Source organism: Pithys albifrons, chromosome 2, assembly GCF_047495875.1.
Source record: "Pithys albifrons albifrons isolate INPA30051 chromosome 2, PitAlb_v1, whole genome shotgun sequence".
NCBI classification, from domain to species: Eukaryota; Metazoa; Chordata; class Aves; order Passeriformes; family Thamnophilidae; genus Pithys; species Pithys albifrons.
In genome coordinates this window covers 7489566-7512721 of record NC_092459.1, presented here as the reverse complement: position 1 = coordinate 7512721, position 23156 = coordinate 7489566, and the positions used below count along the sequence as shown (strand labels likewise).

Genomic DNA, 23156 nt, shown 5'->3' with positions numbered 1-23156 from the left:
TTAATACTTCACACACATCACTGATCACAAAATGCACCCTTATGCACTGTAACAGTAGTCAGATTTATAGCAGAACCCGCCTCAAAGTCTGGGATTTTACATGTTAGACATCTGGGTAGGGGTCAGAGGCGTCTCCAAAATCTTGTGCTGTGTTTCTCTCTGGTGTGCATTGAAATATGTATATGATGAGCTGTGACAAAATGCTCTGAAGATTGTGGTCTGGTAAGAGTGTGCACACCTCATATATAATGGCAAAAAGGCTGTTGGAAAATGCAATTACAGCCTTTGCACTCTTCTCCTCATGCACTTTCTAAAACTGGGGAAAGCCCAAATTGCCCCCTACTAGTGTGCAGAAAAATTTCTGTGCCTTTGATTGAGACACTGGAAATGTTCCTGGCTGAGCAAAGCCATAGTATGGCAGAGTTATTTGTTTGATCATGTTACAGTGGAGAAAGAAAATATGATTGAGCACTGAAGTAGGTGCTTGAACATTGACTTTTAAACAAAGAAGGAAGTACAGATTTCCATGGGGATTTTGCTTACCTGATCCTTATTTCAGATGCCATTTGAAGCTCAATTTGAAGGAGAGATAACCAGGCACACAGTCCAGTAGGGTGCTGAGTGATTCTGAGGTGGTGCTGGATGCTATCCATTACCTTTGCTTGCAATGAGATTCAGAGATAATCAAACTCGGCAGAATCTGAACCATAATAAATTACCAAGATAAGAAGGGTAATGAAAGAATGTGAAACGCAGAAGATAAGTTTGTATTTCTTGACAGTGTTCAGTGTACTTTTGTAATTATTAACTAAACCTTAAAGCCTGAGATAGTTCTTATTCAAACACCTTAGTGTTTTTTTCAAATTCTCTCCTAACAACATCTCCTTGCATTTCCACAATGAGGGAAATGAAGACAACAGATCCACCTCATTCATCCACAGATCTGAGAGAAGGGAAGAAGTTAAGACTGAAGCAAGAGGTCGGTCTGATTAGCGGAGTGTCATTAATTGCAGGAACCATGATTGGCTCGGGGATCTTTATGTCCCCTGAGTGGGTACTGCATCACATGGGGAACCCTGCCAGCAGCCTGCTTATCTGGGCAGCATGTGGTGTCCTGGCCATGTTTGGAGCCTTGTCGTATGCTGAACTTGGAACCATAATTAAAGAGTCTGGAGGAGAATATATTTACATTTTGAGGATTTTTGGTTCTTTTCCTGCTTTCCTTTTCGCCTACACTTCTGTCATCCTGGTGAGACCAGCTGGTTTGGCAGCTGTCTGTCTGAGCTTTGCTGAATATGCCGTTGCACCGTTCTACCCAGGATGCTCACCTCCGCAGGTTGTCGTCAAATGCACAGCTGCTGCCTGCATCCTGCTTTTAACTATCATCAACTGTCTCAATGTGAGGCTGGCGACGTCTGTTATGAACATTTTTACAGCTGCCAAACTCTTGGCTTTGCTGGTGATTGTGGTGGGTGGATTGGTACTGCTTGCCAAGGGACAAACTCAGAGTTTTCAGAATGGCTTTCAAGGCACAACTGTGGGTATTGGGGCAGTTGGAGTGGCCTTTTACCAGGGTCTCTGGTCCTATGATGGGTGGAACAACCTGAACTATGTAACTGAAGAACTGAAGAAGCCTGAGGTGAGTGATTGAGATGGGCTTTACTTTCTTAATGTTGCTGTTAATATGTTTGATTCTATCTACGAGTCTTGTAAGAGGGGTAATCAAGGGATTTACAGTGAAGGTGGTGAGGCACTGTCACAAGTTGTCCAGAGAAGTTGTGGATTCCCCATTCCTGGCAGTGTTCGAGGCCAGGCTGAATGGGGCTCTGAGAAACCTGGGGTATCAGAAGGTGTTCCTGCCCATGGCATGGGGGCTGGAACTAGATGATCTTTAGGGTACCTTCCAATCCAAACCATCCTGTGATTCTAAAATACCCCCCTGGCTGGGAAAAAATCCCAAAACTATTAGGCAGCACTTGGATTCTTTGGGGGTAAAGTTTTGTCTTAGTGTTTAGAGGATCTCACTGTCGACATCTAGATTTATTCAGAAAAACACTCACTACTATAATCCACAACAGATTCTTAACACCACACAAAAGACTTGATCTATCATGTATGCATCAGAAAACCACTTTACCTCTGTCCATTGCATGGAGGGGCAATTTCAGAGCAAGCCAAGCCTCACTGCAGTGGGAATATAACTGTCTGAATGATCCTTATCTTTAAACATCTACTTTTTGGCATTGTTCAGTACATGCTGTAGGCACTGAAGTAGCTCACATCTCACATCAGCCTTCTCTATGCCATATTACCTATTTTCACAGATCAGACACTACAGCAGTGAATAATTCTTATTTTGGAAAGAGCTGTGTGAGTGCACTTTCTATCAGTGCAGTACATAAGATCCTACAGATTAAATGAAAATACACAGTTAAATATTAACCTAAATGGCAGCAAAGGTCTCAGGGTCATGTTGCACTTTCTCCCACAGGATCATGAGCACTGATATTCAGGTCACTGCAGAGTGGAGGCAACACCATTAGGAATTGCTATTTCGTGTCCTATGTTTGGAATGGAGAATACAAAAACTGGTATTTCAGGTTCTTAGATGCATACAGTTGTCTTTTCCCAGTATTGTCAGTTGCATAAGACAGTGTTTGTTGATTTTATTGATTTTTAAAATGATTCTGTGGTGTTCTAAGATAATGTCCTGGCGCTAGGGAAAAAAATTATTTCCCTCCTAGAACAAATCCCCTTTGAGATTTTGAGATCAAAACCCAGCTTTGATTTAAACTGTAGAGAAGTTAAATGTGATGCAACACACACTGGAACTTCATCCATTGCAGTGAGATGTTCGTGGGAAGATGCAGCTCAGCAGGACACATAAGACACTAGTAACAATAAATCAATATTAAAATAATCAAGAATTATGCAACAGATATCTTGGGCAGCTACGAACCAAAATCTGTTAATAAAATTTGATGGGTTCTTGCTGTTTGATTTATTTTGGTTGGTTGGTTGTGGGTTTTTTTAGACTAACTTTGCAAATGTACAACCTTACAGCTTGACATCTTTGGAAGGTTGGTGTAAAAACTGCCATGTGAATCTGGGTCTACGTCTTGCTCTGTGGAAAAGCTTAGGGAGTGAAGGAATTTAAATGAGAGATGTGGGTGGTGGCAAAAACAAAACAAGCAAAAAAAGCCCAGTGCTGGCATAAATGTGCTGCACCTAAAACCTGCTGTCATCCTTTTTTCAGGTGACCCTTCCAAGAGCTGTGATGATTGCCATTCCTTTGGTTACATGCCTGTACTTGCTGGTGAACGTGAGCTACTTAGCAGCCATGACTCCCTCTGAACTGCTGTCTTCAGGAGCTGTGGCTGTCACTTGGGGGTGAGCTCTGCATGTGGCAACAGAGCCAGTGCAGCCCAGGGAAACAGTGGTTCTCTCCTGAGTTTCAGGAGATTTAGGACTATTCCTGAAAGAAATAGTAGCACTGCATTGGTCAGGCCAGGCTACAGGGAAGACAATGAAAACGAAAGATAATCAGAGGCCTGGAGCAACTCTCCTATGAAGACAGACAGATTTGGGGTTGTTCAGCCTGGAGAAGAGAAGCCACTTGGAAGATCTCATAGCACCTTCCAGTACCTACAGGGGCTACAAGAGAGCTGTAGAGGAACTTTTCATAAAGGCATGTAGTGATAGGAAAAGGCAAAATGGCTTTAAGCTGACAGAGGGTAGACTTAAATTACTAATCAGGAGAAAAATCTTTATCTGTATGGCTTTCCCCCACCAAAGGCCAAGGCTGACCAGCTCCATCTGGCCAAGGTCTTCAAGGTGCATCAAGGCTGCCAAGATGGCACACCCCTTACTCCCCATTCCCATTCATTTGCACTGGGAACCTGTGGCTTCCATCCAGCTCTTGTTTTACCCTGTGGAAAGTGTCCATAAAGAAGAGCTGAAGGGTGTACCAGGAGCAACTCCCCACAGGCATTGGGACTGCAGTACAAATGCAGACCTGGGGACTGAGAGATGACCCATATTTTAGATATTTCCAGAGAAATGGAGAGGGCAATGTGCTGCCCTGCTAATGCAGAGGCAGTGGGTTGGAAGTGAGACAGGAGCCAACTGAGCAAATCCTGTCCACCTGGAAATTAGAGCAGAGCAGAGTCTTTTGGTTCAGTTTCTCCATATGTGGGGAAATAGAAAATCACACAGATCTCTACAACACCTTTGGGAGTGTTATACACAAGTTGGGTAGCCTTTGGTAACTGTAACTTTAATGTTTCCAAAGACACAGAATTCCTGATAGGCCTAAATTAGTTGTTTGGCAGAAATGATGATGTGGTATATCCACAGATTATGTTCCTGCTTATCCTCTTCCTAAAAAGTCAGCTGTGGCTTTGCTTCTGTCTTCATTATACAAGATTTCCAGTTTGAAGCTCTGACTGAGCTCTTCCTGTATATGTTCTCTAATAGCCTTTCATGTCATTATAAGTAGGAGTATTTAAAGATCTAGTGTTTTGTTTGAGCATATTTTACAAAGCCTCACTAAGCTGCAGTGTCGTGAACTTTCCCTGCACTTCCTTCCCATCGTTCCTGATTAACAAGTTATTTGGAAACTTCCTCCCTTTTAACACATCTCCTTTTCCTGCCTGATTAACCTTTTCACCCAAGAGTGCAATTCAGGAAGAGATATTGAATTAGGGACCAGAAAGCTGAGCACTCAAAAGCCTGGAGGACAGGTAGGTAGCCAGGGGCTGAGCTGGGGCTAAAAGCTGGCTCACAAGCAAGAGATGCAGCTATTCAGGTCATCAAGAAAGGATGGAAGAGGTTTAAAGAAGCCAGAGGAAGACTTATTACATTTAAATGCATTTATTCCCCAAATAAGAAGAAAACTGTCAGAGAGAAACACTGTTCTGTGGTGAGAAGTGCAGCCACAGAAGGAGCTCAGGAAACTCCTCAGATTTTCTTTGATGACAGTGATTTAACAGCAACTGCAGGTCTCTGTTTGTAAGAAGCTGCTCACAGTAGTCGCTGTACTTAATTTCCAGAGTCAAAACAGTAAAGCCGCAATCTCATAAATGCAAAGTACACAATTGCTAAAGATTTCATTATTCTTTTAGTGATACATGTTGTTTTCCCTTGAGATCTTGTGGTTATGGAATTGCATGATCATAGGACATGACCGAATTCCATATGAAAAAGGGAAAAATTTTTGTTCTGGTTGTTGCAAGTAGCTTAATAACGTGAAGCTTGAAGGAGCATAACCCAGATAATAAGTTTCTAAACTACATTTTTAAAATTATTGTGTTAGACAAGATAAATAATTGTGGAAAGCCAAGCTCTTGATTTTTCAACATTTGGGAGAGGTGATACTAAAAATGAGTACCTATGGCTTAAAGACATAAAATTCAGATGAAACCATAAAGTTCTCTATAAAACTTCTGAGTTTTGGATTTTTGCCATTTAGAGGAACAGCTTGTTTGTTTGTGTATGTGTGTATACATGTATGTGATAATTACCCCAAACACCAGCAATTATTACTCAATTAATACTCTTCATGCAGCTTCATTGCAGAAGACAATCTTCACTTTTAGATGAGAAGATTATCTTATCTTTCAAATGTTTACCTTGAACTCTGTAACCCTGCTACTTCTTCTGTTATGGAGAAAGCAAACCACAAATGTCTGAACATGTTGTAGAACCAAACTTCTGGAATTCAAACCTTTGCTTTGGCTTAAGCCTGATTCACAGGGCAGCAGAAATAGGTAAATATGGGATGAAAGGATTAAATTCTCACACATATTGGGGAAGAGGTTATAATGCAGAATATTTCTTCTGGTGTGATGGGAACAGTTTTCCTGTGATTTCCAAGCTAATATCATTGGATGTGATAGCAGTATCTCCAGGCTTTTTGTCACAGCATCAGAACACAAAAAATTGGGGTTTACATGTTGTGACAGCTTTGTACACCAGTGCACTGTGGATAGATATAGATATATATACACCAGGCAGGAATAAAAGCTGTCTTTCCTGGACAAGACAAACTTACTAGTCACTAAATACCATGGGAACTGGAAGAAGACTTTAAATCATTAAAAAGACTTTGGGAAAAAATCAGTAAAGAATAATGGAGGGAAAAATCTTGTCTCATTCTACAGTGAGTATTTGATATGTCTATGAGTTGTATCTTAGGCTGTGAACTCTTCCCCACCTCAGGGACAAAGTTCTGGGCAGCTGGGCATGGCTCATCTCCCTGTCAGTGGCACTGTCTACATTTGGTTCATCGAATGGCACGTTTTTCAGTGGAGGCCGTGTGTGTTACATCGCTGCGAGGGAAGGCCATATGGTAAGCACAAAACAAAGGGGTCTGCCTTGCTTTGAGCAACTTTACCCTCTTGTGACACTACAGCAAAGAGGAAAACACTGTGCATGTTCAACTGTCGCAGTTGCGCACACAACTCTTTGGGAGTTTGTTCCTTGCTCAAAGACTTCCACCCCCATCTTTTTCAAATGTGATGTATATGTTGTCTCTATGCTTTCCCCTCCAGTCAGGTACTTTCCAAAAGACACATATTCATATCTAGCCTGAATTTTAAGAACAGATTTCAAATGAGCTATTGAAATACTGCTGCCTGGGAGGACTGGGCACAGGCTGGGGGTGACCTAGCCAATGTACTTGCCAGGGAGGGGGAACCTGGCCATGCTTGTGTGGCCTTGATCACACTGCAAAGGTAGCCCAGCACTGGTCTGCTAACTTTGCATGCTATACTGACTACACAGGCTGGTCTTAGGGATGTTTCAGCCTTCTCATAGGTAGTCCAGCTCAGATGCAGCACAAGATATCTGCTCTTCAAGCTTCATAGCAATTATGAGGTGACCCTAAGCCTTACATCTCCCCTAGCTGGAGTTTATCATTGGTTTTGTTAGGTGGGGCCAAAGCTAGCAGTGCAGCAGAGATTTGACTGCTGCAGCTCCCTCCTCTCTGGTCCAGCCAGTAAGTTCAGCATGTATTCCCAGTAGGCACACACTCCCAAATACAGGTATAAAACCTCTAGATATACACATATACACACATGTGTAGCTGTATATACACATACACAGACAGCAGGGCGCACAGATCTGCACATACAGATACACTCAGCACTCACACAAACACCAGGAGCACCGAGGGCCTCATCTTGTTCCCCTCTCTGGCTGATTGGAGGTCTGTTAGCAGCAAATATATAGAGAAATGTATGTACAATATGGTCCCTCCAGCAGAGGGGCTCAGACACTCATTCAGCCCAGTAGATGCCCTTGCATCCCAGCCTCCCAGTTGCTGGTACCTGGGCATACAAGTCCCTGAGGTTGCTGCCTCATTCCAGCTGCTGATATGGACTCCCTCACAGGTTTTCTTCCTCCAAAAAGAGGAGAAAAAAGGCTGAACTGCATTTGTCCTCCTCCGTCTTAAGCAGGCATATTGTGTTTCTTCTGGAACTCTCTGCTTTTTTGGTGCTTTCTACCCATGTCATCTGGCATTTCTGCTCTCAGATGTGAAAGCTTTGGAATAGGTTTCCCAGAGAAGTTGTGGATTCCCCATAGCTGGAAGTGCTCAAGGCCAGGCTGGATGGTACTCTGAGCAACTTGGTCTAGTGGAAGGTGTACCTGCCCATGGCAGGAGGGTTGGAATTAGATGGCCTTTAATGTCTCTTCCAACCCAAACCATTCTATAAGTCTATGATTCCACACTAGCTCTACTTCTGGATCCCAGCAGGGAATCTTTAATGTATATGAATGACCAGTTTGGTGGAGATGACTGGACCGGTGGTTACTGGTTTCAGTGGTTACTGGTTTCGGTGGTTACTGGTTCTACAGCTTCTCTCACTGAGGACAGTGCCTTCTGTATCATGGCAAGCTCTGTGCTAAGCAGTTCACAGATGGTCTGAATTTGACCATACCAGACTAAGAGCTGAATGCTTATGCCATTCCTCAGATACTCAGCTCTAGCAGAACTTGTTGCATGACATTTTAGTTGGGAATTAAAGAAAAAAAATAGCAGCCTTTCTCATTAACTTTTCCAATGAAACAAACAGCAAAGAGGCTACTAGCTCTCTCAGTGTTCTGAAACAAAACCTATTTTAATTTGTAGTTTGTTGCATAAGTGTTTCAGGAGTAGTCCTTGTCATGCCAAGAAAAGTCAAGTCCCAGAGAGATGTCAGAGAGGGCAGAAGAGTTGGACCGTGCTCAAGGTCTTGATGATGGCCAGGAAAGTTCTGGTTTGACTCAGCCTTAGTCTGTCACATTAGTAGGTTGAAAACCTCATTTTGCCTTCCCAAACTGAGCATATTTGATATGAAATCAGTGAGACACAATAAAAGTACCCTTGAGGGAGGTTTCTGTGTTTACACTCCTTGGAGTTGAACTGCTTTTATATGATGCTTATTTGCTGATTACAAGTGGCTCTGGCTGTGGGCAAAGCTCCCACCAGCAGCTGAGGGGATGAGTAAGGACCTCTGAGTACATGAGATGATGATACACTGTTTTGCTTTGGCTTTCAGCCAGACATTCTGTCTATGGCTCATGTGCGACGCCTCACACCCTCCCCTGCACTGATGTTTACATCTATGATGTCTTTAATAATGATAATATCAGGAAACTTCACCAGTATTGTGAACTTTTTCAGGTATGTGTGTGTGATATTTCTGTTTGCATTCCCTATGCTCGTGGGTTTTACATTGTTTTATAAGTATTTTCTTTCAATATTTTTTAAGCCTAGGCTCTTGCTTTCTAACCAATATTGGGGAGAGGAGGAGGAAAGAAAGGAAAGAGCTTGGGAACCAGCACCTTTACAATGTGTGAATGCTTCTGTCACTATAGACTTGACTGGATGTGATTCATCCTCATACTGAAATGAATCTGTAATATTCAGATAATTTTAAAGTTCTAATTGTTTGTGTAGGAAAGGAAATGAACAGAAGAATTACTGAATTCATATCAATATTCTCCATTTTCACTGGAGGGAGGTATGAACATCTGGGATCTACAAGGCAGACCTGATGTTCCTGGGTGATCTCACCCCAGATGTAATGCTGTCTATTTTTTTCTTTTTCTTCCAGTTTTATAGCGTGGCTTTTCTATGGCATGACTATTTCTGGACTTCTGTATTTAAAAATAAAGAAACCAGAACTTCCAAGATCTTACAAGGTGAATTAATAACAAAACCCCTCAAAACCTTTTCCTATATTGTACAAGTGACTAAGAAGACATTATAGAAAAGTGTGAGCACTTGTTGCTTACAGATTTAATATGATTGTCCTTTCTATTTTATTTTCAAGTTTTGTCTCAGCAAAGTCACCAAGGGGCAAGATAGTGTGGATATACAGGCATAAGTCAAGGCTGTATTTTCTGTCTTGATAAGTTAATAATGCACTGCTCTCTCACTATGGAAAATATATCAACCATATTATCTTTTTTTTTCTAAAATATTTAAGAGGATGATTCTTATCAGCAATGCAATCACCTGCTTATGCTCTCAGACCTTTGTCGCACTTCTCAGAGGGTAGTCTAGATCTAAGTAAATTGCAGAGGAAAAATGACTCATCAAGAATTCCCTGAGCTCTTTGAGATAGCCAGAGGACAGGTTTGTTCCCCACTAAACAGCCAAGAGGAAGGAAATCAGGAGTTATGTGTTTTTCCCCCGATGCCATGCGTGAGCTGAGCTGCAGTGCTTCTCAGTGACTGAGGAAAGTATTTTTACAGAAAAGATCCCAGGAACAGAGAATCTGTGAGCCCACAAATGCAAGACAGTGACTTTTCCCTGAGACAAGCTGAATGAATGTCCTGGTTTCCATGGGGTTCCTCCAGGAACTAGAGGATAGGCTGTGCAAAGCTATATCAAGTGTCCTTTCGGGTTTAGCAAAAAGGAGAGCAGCAGTGCTTCATTGAGCCTTCCAGTCACTGGTTTCTGCTGCTATCCCCTGAAATTAGGATGCTGGAGGAAGACATTCACCCAACTTGTTGTCTGAAAGGGCTTGAAAAAGTTTTGTTTCTGCAGCAGTGTTTCCTAAACTGTGCAGAACTCACACAGCCATCCCATCCAATCCATCAAGGATGTCAGTGTGCTCAGCCTTTGGCTTGATGAGCTGACTCTTTCTTTAATTAGAAGCAGCTCATGTCTGAAGGGTCCAGGTCAACTCACAATGTATGGCTGATGTCAACTGGCAACATATGGCTGAAGTCCTGCAGAATCTGTACAAATGTTGCAGGTTTATATTTAAAGGAAAGATTTCCCTTGATTTGAAAGCAATAATTATAATTAGGATTTTACCAAAAGTGTTAGGACACAGTGGGGAGGGAGCAGAGTAGAGCATCCCACTAAGCTAGATGAAGCCAACAGCAGTTTCCTCTGTGCTCTCACGGATATCTGTGAACAGTGTTTCCTTTGGCCTGTATTGATGCACTTGTGTTGGACAAAAAGCACAAAAGTAAAAAATGGAAAATCTCGGCTCTCAGATTACCTGTCCTCCTGTCTGTCAACACATGGGCAGACCTTTTTGCCCAAGGGTGCTAAGGTACAGTTGATTTGTACACTGTTGCTCTCTGTTTTGCCTACAGCTTGGCTTTTATGCAAGGTAGTAGGGAGAGCATGAACAGACCTGTCACTGAAGCCAGTACTTTCCATTTTCAGGTCTAGGAGGGCAGGAGAGACCAGGAATTAAGGTGTGTGGTGATGTAGCCCTCACAGGGAGGGATATGTTCAGCCGTGGAGTGAGGGTGGGCTGGGAAACAGGATGTCTGGAGTAATTGAGATTTCTAGGTAATACCTCAGGTTGCAGAAGGCTTCATCTAAAATGCCTTCTGCAGAAGTTTCAGGGTTATTCAGACCTACAGTGGCCCAGAATTATGTGAGTCTTTACACTGATATTTTGCTTTTACAGGTCCCAATTATCATTCCCATAATCGTGCTGATTGCAGCTGTGTACCTGGTGTTAGCTCCCATCATTGATCAACCCCAAACTGAGATCCTCTACATCATCCTATTCATTGTCAGTGGTATCATTCTTTATTTCCCTCTGGTTCACTTCAAGTGCCATCCTCGCTTTCTACAGAGTGTCACTTTACACCTCCAGTTGTTCCTGGAAGTTGCTCCGACCACCAAAGATGGAGACTGAGACAACGTCTTTCATATGGCTGCCTGCACCTCATGGTTTATCTCAGCACCTTGCTTTTCAAGGCTCAGAAAATATTCTCCTGTAAAGAGGAATGAGTAAAATGAATGTGACACTAAACTATCCAGGTGAGATGGACTACAGCCATGACTCCTCAGATTTCCTTAAAATTCTGGGGACATGTTTTTCTCCTTTTCAGCTCTGCCTTGGCAGATTACATACAAATTCCAAAGGAGTACATGCTTTTTTATTTTCCATCCCAAGAGGGACTGTTCATCAAAATCTCAGATCTTATATTTCAAGGTAAAAGGCAACAAAAGACAGACAACAAAATATTTTTCCTGTAGCAGGTTGGGACCCTAAGCCATTGCTGGCAATGCCTTTAATTATTTCCACCTAGTTCTTCCCACGGTGACCACAGAGCTTCTCAAATCAATAAAGCAAGGGCAAAACACCCTTTTTCACTCAGTCATTCACTCTGGAAAGACTTTGCTTCTTCCAGTCCCACATGCAGTCACAACAGTCCTTTCTCTGTCCCAAATCATCCTACATCTCCCACAGGGAAACCTGTGATGTGAGACAAGAACTGCTTTAAAGTTGTGTCAGTTTACTTGGTTGAGAATGCGCTTGTCATGTGGGATCCATCCATTCATGGTGAGGACACAAGCAACATCACTCAAGTACCAACAGCCACCCAAAATTCTTTCTGTAATTCCCCTGAAAACAAGTAACTTATCTTGTGATAAAGACAGCAAAACCCCCAAAAATCTAGAGAATATATGTCAGCAAGTTAGTCTCATTGGGATTTAATGAAACCACATATTGGGCTACATTAGGAGAATTGTGGCCAGCAGATCAAGGAAATACTCTGTCTCTTTGGACTCAACACCTGGAATCATTCATCCAGTATTGGGCCCTGCTGTTCAAGGTGGAGTTGTGAAGGCCACAGAGCCAGGCTTTTCTTGGTAGTGGCAACTAAGGGCAACAGCCACAAGTTGGGGCTTGAGGTGTTTAGGCTGGACTTAAGGAAAATTTCTTCACTGTAAAGGCAGTGCAACCTTGGATCAGTGCGCAGAAAGGTGGTGAAATCTCAGTTCTCTTTTATTTTCCACCACAGCCACTTCCACCAATTTCTTTGATTCTAAAGGCACAGCACAAAAATCATGGGCTGTGCTGTCACCTACGCGTGACACGCTGAAGTCTCTGTTGTTTCCCATTACCCTGAGGCTCAACTGTTTTTCTACTATTCTAAGGGAAAGGGGGACATTGTATGCAGTTTTCTTCCTATTTGTCCAGTTTATTCCTGGATGACACCTGTCCTGTCATAGACTAAAAAGGCCTAGAAGGTAGTGCCTAAAATGCGTTGTTATACCTTAAAGTACTGAAAGTTATTCAGCTCAACTTCCAGTCAGCATTCCTCTTCTACAGATCTGTACTAACTGCACTGGGATCCTGGAACAGGGTCACTGGATCCTCCAGGCCTCTTCCAGCCCATCTCAGAGCTGTGTATCTGATTACGATCTCATTCTGCAATGCCACTTCTGTTCTTCTGAGTGGTGATACCAGCAGCTATAGGGATGCACCAACAGTGTTTTTCCAAGTGTTATGTGATAATGGGATAGCCCAGTTGCCACTCATCCAAATCCTTAGCTTAAACAGTGTTTAGGAGCATTTTCTTAAACTGATTTTTACTGGCATTGTCAAAAAAGGCCAATGAAGGAACAGTTTTCCCTCCTGAATCCTGTGACAGTGCAAAATTCTAGAATGCCTCTCTCAAAGGAGATTATGTACCTAGAAGGACTGACGAGCTCAGGACTTCTAGGTTACCTCTTCACCACTGCCCCAGGCTCTTCATCTGAGGTCAGGCAAGTTTCTTAAGGAGCTGCATCTCAGCTACTTATCTAAAATGAGGATAATATTATTTCTCTAATTATAATTTTTTGAAACAATGTCTGTTTCCAATTCCTGTTTATGGAGCCTACCACATGGGGTTGTGCTCTTCAGAAGTGGAGACTAGTGGCAAGTGGTCCCTTCCAGCCCAAATCATTCTTTGATTCCATCTACAGTCCATATCTAAAAAGTAAGAATTTAAAAGCTTATTTAAAGATTAAACATGCCCAGTAGTGGGGCTTTAGCCACCTATTCTTGCATGCCAAGTACAATCAGGATTGGTATTGTCTGTATGCAATTCTTAAGGAACAGGCGTTATTCCCACTGTTTTATACTATTGGTGTAGTAAAATATAGGTGATGAGAAGATGGAAGGATTAAGTGGTTTGTTAAGCCACACAGGAAACGTGTGGAAAATATGACTGTTTCCCCAATGTCCGGTCAAGCACGTTATCATGTAGCACATCCTTTCTCCCTTGCACCTGTGACATATGAACACTCATAAAGAACACAAAAAGACTTAGCCCTTTGGACAAATAGCTCTTATATATTATTGTTGTATGGATACAGAGGAGATGGAAAACTGCAAGTATCATATTTTGTACCACTCTTATTTTCTATAGATATTATTGTAACAGGATGTTCTTTTTATTTGTGTTGCCTAGGATTTGCAAGCACAGGTGTTTATAATGCTGAAACAAAATGCTGAAAGCTCACAGAATTGCAAGATGATTACAATAAAATGGGCACTACAATGAAGTGAGTTAATGTGGCTGTTTCTGTTTTTCATCCAAGAAAAACAATTCCATAGAAATTTTACTGCATGATCATAAACAATCAGCATCAGGCTTATCTCTCCTTGGTCAGAAAGTTTAACTACATGCGTGGGTGCTTACATGTGCCTACACTCATTTTTCAAAATGATTGCTTATCTATTCAACCCCAGCATATGCAAATCAGAACCTCTTTTTCCTCCATCAGACATTTACAATAGAAGTGTCAGGACGAGGCAGTGTGTCTGCAGCACAGGGACAGTGTGACAGTGGACAGAGCTCTGTATCTGCCACTTGTACAGGCTGTACTGTAAGATCCAATTGGTTCTGTCTGTCTCCAAACCTTCACATCCCTGTGACCTGTGCTTAACTCTTTTCTTCATCGGTTCAGAGGAAAGCTGGACTATCAGCACAGCCCTCAAGGTAATCATAAGATTTATGCTTCACCTCAGGACCCTGAGTATAATTGAATCCCATCCAGCTGGCAACTTGCTACCACCAGTCAGGAGTTTTACCTTGCTGCACAAAGCTGAATGTATTCTGGGCCTTTTCTGATTTCCTCAGAAACATCAGAGATGGGCTACACATGGGAACAGTCAAGGATAGTCCAGTGTGTGAGAGTACAGAAAATCCTTCTCTGGTAATTTTCTGGTAAGCCTTGCTTATATGCCCAAACTCAAGTTACAAAATTTCTGCTTGAGCAGAAATTTCCCTTGGGTGGGACAGAGCTGAATTCATAATGACTTTAATGTTCCTCTGTTGCAGAAACACAGTTCACCTGGTTAAATTGAATGGATTTATCTGACCAGTTCTCAGCCAGTGTCAATGGCCTGGTGTTCAGTCTCTTCTACTTTTTCTTGGGACATAGGGAGTAAGCAAGGCTTCCCTGCTTGACACAGGACTATTATCATGCCAATTAGGTCACCAGTGACTTTGCCTCTTCATGTTTTGGAAAACACTGAGAATGGGGAGCCTACCATTTCTCTGCACTGCTCTCCTGATAAAGAATTTTTCCTGAATTTCAATCTGAACATCTCAAGCTGCAGTTTGGGAATGTTGTCCTTCCCTGTATCATCTGCTACTGTCAAAAAGGTTGGCTCCATCCTTTTTGTTAGTCTTCTTAATGGAGCTGTTCACTGCTGTTACGCTGCCTTTTCTTCTTTTTGCCAGACTCAGCAAGCCCAGCTCGACAAGCTTCTTCATTTAGGTAGCATGCTCTGTGCCTCTGTCTTGGGAACTCTCTCTTGGATCCTCCTCAGTTTCTCCACTGTCCTTTGGAACTGGGGAGGGGTCAGAAAACTGGATACAACATTCCAAATGTGCTCTTACAGGTGTCAAGTCTACAGAGACACTGGCATCCCTCAGTCTGCTGACTGTACCTCTCCCAGTGTAGGCTACTATGTGTAACCCCAGGTCCTTTCAGCCAGTCTGTCACTTCTAAGAGCTACACCTGACTCAGTTGAAGGCAATGGCAAGCCCTTATTTTATACAGTTGGTGCTCATCTTAGGAACTTTTGCTTGGCTGTGATAAATCTAGCATCAAGATGACTCAATACACCACAGGGATCTATATCTTGCACTTTACCATTTAGTGACTAGTTAGTTGGATTCCATCAGAGTCTTTGTGTATGTGACTCATTCCTCATGAAGGAGTGATTTTTGCTAAAAAAGTATGCAGACTCAGGGTCATACAATAAATGGGTGGTCTTAGGTTTGTGAACTATCAGTGAGACTAATGGGTAGGGAAAGAACCCATCTGTTTTTACAATCAAGCTACCATGTCAGATTTGTCCTCAGAGATGGTGAGCACTATGGCTTGAATGTCTGGCAGATAAATGATCATCTTTTTCTTCTAAAAGCTGGTCATTAGTTCTTACTGTTTAATTTCATGGACTGTGCCCTGGTTTCCATGCAGTGAGATGACAGGCAACGGAGGATTTGAAAAGAGAGTAAATGAGAAGGAGATTGAAAAAGAATTCCTGTATGTGCAAGTCTTGGCTTGTGTGTATGAGTTACGTAAGTAAAATCCAGACATGCACAACACCTAACCAGCAAAACATGTGCCCAGAATTCTTGAAATGCCAGAATAAAATTTCTTTGCTCAGCAGTGATTCCTTTCCTTTCTATTTGTATGTTCTGGGGCTGTTCTTTAGTTCACAATCTATTTTTCCCACAGCATATCTGTGTCATTAACAAAGTAGAGCAACAGTTGAGTATTCTCCCCCACCTCACTACAACTCCTCTCAGATAATTGTAGAGAGCAATAAGGTCTCCCCTAAGCCCAGAGAAGTCCCCTGGTCTGCTGTCCCTGAGGCAGGTGAGAGGGTCCTGGGAGCTGAGTGTCAGGGGGGTGACTTTGCAACAAAAGAGGGGTGCTGGCAGGTGTCAGTGGCATCACTGGGTGATGAAGAGCTTGGCAGCATCAGCCTCTCCCTTGCCTGTGGCAGGGCAGGATGAATAGCTGACCTGTCCTTGGGTGTGCAGCTGACAGAGGAAGGGGTCTGTCTTGCCCAGGGGGTTGTTTCACTGTGGTGCCATGGGCAACCGTGTGCAGAGCAATCCTGTGGTACCACCCTTCAGCTTCATCCATGACATCCCAGAAAAGCTTGTTTGGGGGCAGGAGAATGAGATCAGTCCTCTTTGGTTGTGGTCATACAGATGCTGTCTCTGGAACAAGGCAGAGGCGGTCCTGTGGCTGAAAGTGAAATGGAGAAAGGGAAGAAGTCCTGCCCTCTGCAGCAGGGCCCCGGTCTCTACGTCCGTCTCTCCTTGTAACCATGCCCCAGGCACCTATGACCTGAACAGCCTTGGGGACACTTCTCTCGGGCTGCAGCAACCAATCCTGCCCTGGGACAGGGGGTTCTCCCAAGGGCCATGGCTTTTTTCTTGAAGCAGTAGTGGTTAGAAAGGAAGGCAGCTTATCAGGCTAAAATCAGCATGAGTCCTTGTAAAGTCAGGCAAATTAATGAAAATTGAATTATTCATGGCTATATTCAAAACATATCCACTCCTCTGCCATGTTGGAAATCCAGATGAAATGCTTTTGTGCTGGAGTTAGATACCCCCAGAGGTACTTTTGTAGTGCATTTTAAAAACCTGGCTCTTTGTCTTGTCTGGAGATCAAAGCTTGTTGGGAAGTAGAAGCCGCCTTGCAGAGCAGGCAGGACCTTGCCCAGCTGAGCTCAGGTCTTGCTGGAAACCCACAGAGAAAAACTCAAAGCTCAGGTTGTGTAACTGAGCACAAAGTGAATCTGACTTTTTTATTTCATTGTCCCAGGTGAGTGCAAACAGAAAAACATATGGGATAATTGTGAAGGGTCAGTTAAATGGTTTTTTTTCTGTAGTTTGGAGCTTTGAGGGAAGAAAGTTAGCATTGATTTATGATGTGTTGGTTCCTAACACAGAGAAGTTGTAGTTATGAGTTAGGTGCTGTACATATGCAGAAGCCCCCCTCAAAAATGAAACCATTTGCCAGAGACCATCTCAGCATAGCCACACTACTCAATGTCTGAACTGTGCAGAAGAAACACACTTGTGTTTTCAGTGGATGCAGTTTATGGGTTGGAGCCACAATTATTGTGCAGTTCATTGGGCTTTGCAAAGGGTGACCCATGGAAATGCTTTGAGGAAAAGTGTTCCATCCAGAAGTGTTTTCTTAGAAGAGTGGGACTGGCAAATGAACTCAGTTTTCCCTTTCCAGCATTCCCTCGGGTAGGACAGTGAGGGAGTGCATTTCTTCCTGGGGCAGAAGAAAAACAGCGCTATCAGTCCACCAGCTTGGCTTGTCCATAAGGATGTACCTCCTTCTCCTGCATCCCCTGTAAGAATACCTGGATGCATACTAATGATGTGTCAGCAGCCACAGAGATGTTTTATATTGCTTCGAGCAGAAATGGAGATTTCTAGCCCATATCATAAAGCTTGCTTACAGGAATACATGTAATCACTACACCTGCTCTAGTTTATAAGAGATTATAGAAAATAAAGTTCAGAAAAGGCAAAAACTTTGGATGTTGAATCTGACACTTTCCTGAGCAGACGTAGTGAGAGTCATAGAAGGCATCAGCTATAGCTAAATAATTTCCTAAAAGTGCTTTGAATATCAGCAGCACCTTGTAATGATGTTGTCTCTTTGTTACTATTTGGAGCAGCAAATTCTCAAGGATTGTGTAGCATTACCTGGTTTTTCTCAAGCCATTGTCCCATGTGACCCATATTGCTCTTTGGATACCAACCGTCCTTTCCATGGGAGGATCCACAACATCCAGGATATTCTCTTAGCATTTTGTGGAGGTGGCTTTGGCTTAGACTGGCTGGGGGGCATAAGGTAGGAACAGGCACAACCACCAGTAAAGCAAGAAAATCAAACCTGATATAAAACTTGCATCAATTTAATCACAAAAAACCACTCGCCCCTCTGCTGCCATATTGGGGACAGACCTGTCCAAACTGTCCCTCACTTCCTATTGAGATTCTCACAAAGATCAGTTCAGCTTCCTCTGGGGGACACACACTCCAAACTTCTTTCCTCAAGTGAATTTCAGCTCCTGGTCACATCCCAGACTTTAGTCTATGGAAACACAGCCAGATCCAGCTCCTGTCTCTCCTGGCCTGGGCGGGTCACAGGAGCTTTCAGTCTGATGCATCTCCACAGATGATAAAGAGATGTGTCCTCCAGAACAAGGCTTTTCTTTTGGAAAGAATTTTCCCAGATCTTTCCCCAGATTTTGCTGTTTGAAGTTGTCTCACAATATACAGCTGTTTAGCTTCTCTCCAGCTCTCTGTCAGCAGCACTGGCTTCCCAGAGGGAGTAAGCATGGTCAGAATACTGCCTGCTCCTTTCCATTGCCACAGTCTGCTGCCTGTCTATCCCCTACATGAAGAGGGTGAAGCACCCTGAGCTGCCCTGAACTCTCCACCCCACTTCAAAAAGGCAACCATACCCTGGTTGGCATCCAAAGCAGTGTGGCCAGCAGGTCCAGCAACACGATCTTGCCCCTCTGCTCTGCTCTTGTGAGACCTCAGCTGCAGTTCTGCAACCAGTCCTGGGGTCTCCAGCACAGGAAGGACATTGACCTGTTGGAGGGAGGCCAGAGGAGACCACAAAGATGATCAGAGAGCTGGAGCACCCCTCCTATGAAGACAGTCTGAGAGAGATGGGATTGCTCAGCCTGGAGAAGAGAAGGTTCTGGGGAGATTTTATCGCACCTTCCAGGACCTTAACAGTACTAGAAGATGGGAACAAACTTTTTAGTAGGGCCTGATGCAATAGAACAAAGGAAAATGGTTTTAAACTGAAAGAGGGTAGATTCAGAACAGCTATGAGGAAGAAGTTTTTATGGTGAGGTTAGTGAGAAACACTGGCAGATGTTGCCCAGGGAAGTTGTGGATGCCCCATCCCTGGAAACATCCAAGCTCAGGTTGGATGGGGCTCTGAGCAACCTGATCTAGCTGAAGGTGTCCCTGCTTATTGCATAGGGGCTGGACTAGATGACCTTTAAAGATCCCTTCCAGCCTAAACTACTCTGATTCTATGATTCTTCCTGGGAGTCCCAAGTACACAGCCTGTCTGATGTGAAGACAAACAGGGCACTGAAGTCCTGCTGTATTGGCCTGAAATGATACTTAAAGCACACAGAGAGCAGAGAGTGGAGCCAAGAACTGAGCCTGGGCTACTTACAGCCTCCCTGCTCTGCACCAGAAATGATGATGAAACATTTACTGATTGCAATGAAGCATTGCTGCACTGAGAGCTAAGGCAGGAATCCACATGGCTTGACATTTCAAATCCTTTGCCTCGATATTTTCCCAGCAACAAAAATACATGTATTTTTCCTCGCAGGCAGATATTTGGTGGCAGTTAAGTGAGCCATAGGGGCTGTTATAGCTTAGACCCATCTTTGGGAGCCCAGTGATGCATGAGAGAGAGCTCTGTCTTTACAAACTCCTAAAAGCACATTTGACTACCGCATACTGCTTTTCCATTGAGACTTGCTGACAAATTCCAGCAGGATCATTGGGTAGGTTGTGGGCAACCTAACATCAGTGCTATGTCATCTTGTCTGTTAATTTGGTGAATTCAGATTTTCATACAGTAATAAAATAGGAAAATTCAACAGAGAATTCACTTCAGGGAAAAATATGCTTGGGACTCTGAGGCTGAGGAATTTAAATCAAACCCTCTTTCAATAAATACAACCCATTAAGAGCCTCTTGATTGTCTATATGAATATTTCAGTTTAAAATGCTAGTTAGAAAGAGTAAATAAAATATGCTTCAGTTCTGCAAATGAAATTTATCCTCTGTTAAAGTGCATCGAGAGATACCCCCAGGGTGAACTTTCTTTACATCTCATTTCTGCCCTGGGGTGTTTTCATAGCAGTCTGAGTCATCCAAAGCACCCAAGCTGAATTAATTTCTGAATCTCAGAGTTGATATCCCACAGACAAAGCCATGTCTGTGATTCAGAAATGCATTGATTAATATGGAGCAGGAGGAAGCCAGGCACTGCTGTTTGCTACTGCCCATTTTCCCAGCCCACTGGAGCCAGCCCAGCTTTCTGCAGGTCCCACAAGATACCGGCTGGCACTGCGGGAACGCAGAGACCTGGCAGATGGGTTGGGGAAGCTGCATGCATGGCTGTGAGGGTCCTTTCTCTGTCATTGCCATCCCACATTAAGCACACCTCCAGAGGCAGCAGCCAGGGCTTCTGCTGCAGCAATGCCCCTGTAAGCCTGGTCAGCGCTCCTTTGCTCATGCTATAGACTGTCACCAGCTTCATCCTTTCCTGGGGTTTGACTCCACCCTCTCCAGCCTGTCCTGGCCCTGCACAGAAGGTTCCTCCACAGCGTGTTGCTTCTGTCTGCTGGAGCAGCAGTGAACTGGGTTAGGAGGAGTAGGAGACCCTTCCTCGCAGGGTGCCTGGGTGGGGCACTGACACCAGGGCCTCATAGGGTGACAAGTGATGGTCCATAGCCAGCAAGCTCTGCCTTGGGATTTCTCCATCCTCTCCATGCTAGTGACATGCTGAGGAGCTGCACACACCAGGAGTGATGCCTCAGGCAACTGGAATTTTCAGCCTTTCTGACTCCTCTGCTTTTTCTGTGAACTTTCAGTGGGTTTTTGGGCACCAGACAGAGGCCCTGCCCCTGTCCAGAGAACAGAAGTACTGGTGGAGGCATGGCAGAGCCCTCTACAAGCTGGACATTCCAGTTCCCAGATTCTCCTGCACCTTCAGCTGGGCTTGGAAATGTTTCAGTTGCATCGAGAGGTGCAAGCCCAGCTGTGCCAGGGCTCTGCAGGCACTGAGCAGGTCCTGTGGCAGAACCCTTGGATGGGTGGCAGGGTTGTCCTCTTGCTGCGGTTTGGGACATGGGCAGATGAAGCCACCAGAATGATTAACAGCACCAAGGCCAGTTTGCCAAGAGCCTATTGATTTTCCAGAAGGGTGACAAATCTTCTCCTTATGTACCAACACTGAGCCTGAAGTAATCTGCTTATAGCAGAAGGGAAGTCAACCCTCACTGTGATTTAGGGAGGACTGTGTTGCATCCAGACACACACCAATATGATCTTTCTGAGTGCTGTTACAGATTGTCTTAATAATTAATTAGTGATAAATAACATTTATGCTTAACACTAATTTGTAGATGAATTAGGGCAGCAGTCTGAGTGCCATGAGAAATCCTGCACTGGGTGGATGGCTTCCTGATGAGTCAAAGTGAGTAAGGATTGACCCTGAGCTCTTCTCCCCAGGGGTGTTGGTAGATGACTGCATAGGGAAGCAACTGTGGTGCTGGCACTGTATTAACCTTCTTTCTTGACAGATTAAGAATCTGGGAAGATCTCCAGTTAACAGAGTTTACCAGACGTGATGGTTTGCTATGGTCTTAAAGCAACTGGGTTGTGGCCAGGCAGATGCAAGGGATGTCACAAAACACTGTCACCACTCAGAGCTCCTCTCTCTCCTCTGGGGAGGTACAGCCCCTCATGTTTGGCACTGTATGAACACGTAACAAAGAGACAGTGCTGAGTTTGTAATCTCATCTCTTGATCCACATGGCTATCATCACAGAAGTGTGTAAAAAAAATCTGAGAGGTGTTACCATGAGGCTTTTCCATATCTGTCTAATTATAAATCCAAGTCTTATAATGGGAATCTAATTGTCTGGGCAGTAGTAGAAGAAAACAAGAAGTTCATTTAGATCCTGCTCACTGCCAACCCCTCAGCATTCCCTTTATGAGTCCTGCTTGAGACTGAAGCATTGGGTTAGTGAAGAGGACTACGATGATGCTCTGACAACAACGGCAGAGGCTGACCAAGTCCTGTGGGCCTTGATCTCTGGTTGTTGCGGAAGAAGCCAATTTGCCCTTTCCTGGGATGAAGAGAAGCAAAAGTTGGAGCTGTCCCCATCATATTTTCAGAGCATCATAATCTGTTGGCAATTTACTACTGATGCATCATGTACCAGGTTTACAGCAGGTCACTGGAAATGTACCAGGGCCCATTCATCGTTTTTAATAGCAAAGCAGTGCTTACATGCAACATTAATTTAAATTTACCTTCCTGCAGAAAACTGGTGGACAGGGAGCCTTCCAAAAGATACATTTTTATTATCTCTCTCTTCTACCTTTGGCTGTTGATAAATATTTATTAGGCTTACCCTGCCAAAGGCTTTAAATGCCGCCACATTTCACTTCCCTCCAGGGTAAGTGCTGGCAGGCACCAGTCCACAATGGGCAGAGCCTAAAGGGCTTTCCCATGATGGCTGGAGACTGTGACTAAAGCCTGGTACAGGAACATGGAGGTGGGGGCAAGAAATCTCCAAAACCCCAGTGGGGGACATAAAGCCCCCAGGGTGGCCCCTCTCAGGGCTGTCCTTGGGAGCCTCATCGCAGGGGACACCCTGAGCTAAAGGGAAAGGTTCTTGGAGACTGAGAAGGGCAAGTTACTGCCTCAGGGGTATTGGACATGTTACGGGATGCAAAGAAGGAACATCTTGGAATTGCATAGGACTTACTATGGGATGTTTAGAGGAGGAATAAAGTGTGTAGAAAGGGAGGGATCTGGGTGGTTTGGGAAGGAACAAGGATGGCAAAACACAATGATAAGGGATAAAAGGGGCCCTTGGCATGTCAAGAGTTGGTTTCTCTGCCTGGCCCTGCTCTCCACCCAGCCAGTAGGGCCTATCTGGTCACTGAACTCCACTTCAGAGGTTTTTCCTGTGTGAGTGACTCTCTACTCTGTGTGCATGTGTTTGTTGGGGAATCTAGGTGAACCAGTGGTGAGTGTCAAGCTGGACTAACTGGTGAGTAGGATAGGAGTCTTTTGGGAGACATATCAA

The 23156-nt window shown here is 43.9% G+C and overlaps 1 protein-coding gene across 1 annotated transcript; it reads left to right on the top strand.

Moving 5' to 3' along the window:
- Nucleotides 1–875: 875 nt before the first annotated feature.
- LOC139668609 (b(0,+)-type amino acid transporter 1-like) lies at nt 876–15837 on the top strand. The gene is made up of 6 exons (XM_071548285.1): nt 876–1639; nt 3257–3390; nt 6220–6349; nt 8541–8665; nt 9099–9186; nt 10920–15837. Exons 1-6 carry the CDS (start codon nt 899–901, stop codon nt 11151–11153), a joined length of 1452 nt encoding a protein of 483 aa, XP_071404386.1. The 5' UTR covers nt 876–898; the 3' UTR covers nt 11154–15837.
- Nucleotides 15838–23156: the final 7319 nt, after the last annotated feature.

Excerpts from the sequence above, each read along its gene's own strand:
- LOC139668609 (XM_071548285.1), top strand. The coding sequence starts at position 899 with ATGAGGGAAATGAAGACAACAGATCCACCTCATTCATCCACAGATCTG. Across the intron at positions 3,391-6,219 it reads GCTGTGGCTGTCACTTGGGG|GGACAAAGTTCTGGGCAGCT; the intron begins GTGAGCTCTGCA and ends TCCCCACCTCAG. Across the intron at positions 6,350-8,540 it reads CTGCGAGGGAAGGCCATATG|CCAGACATTCTGTCTATGGC; the intron begins GTAAGCACAAAA and ends TTTGGCTTTCAG.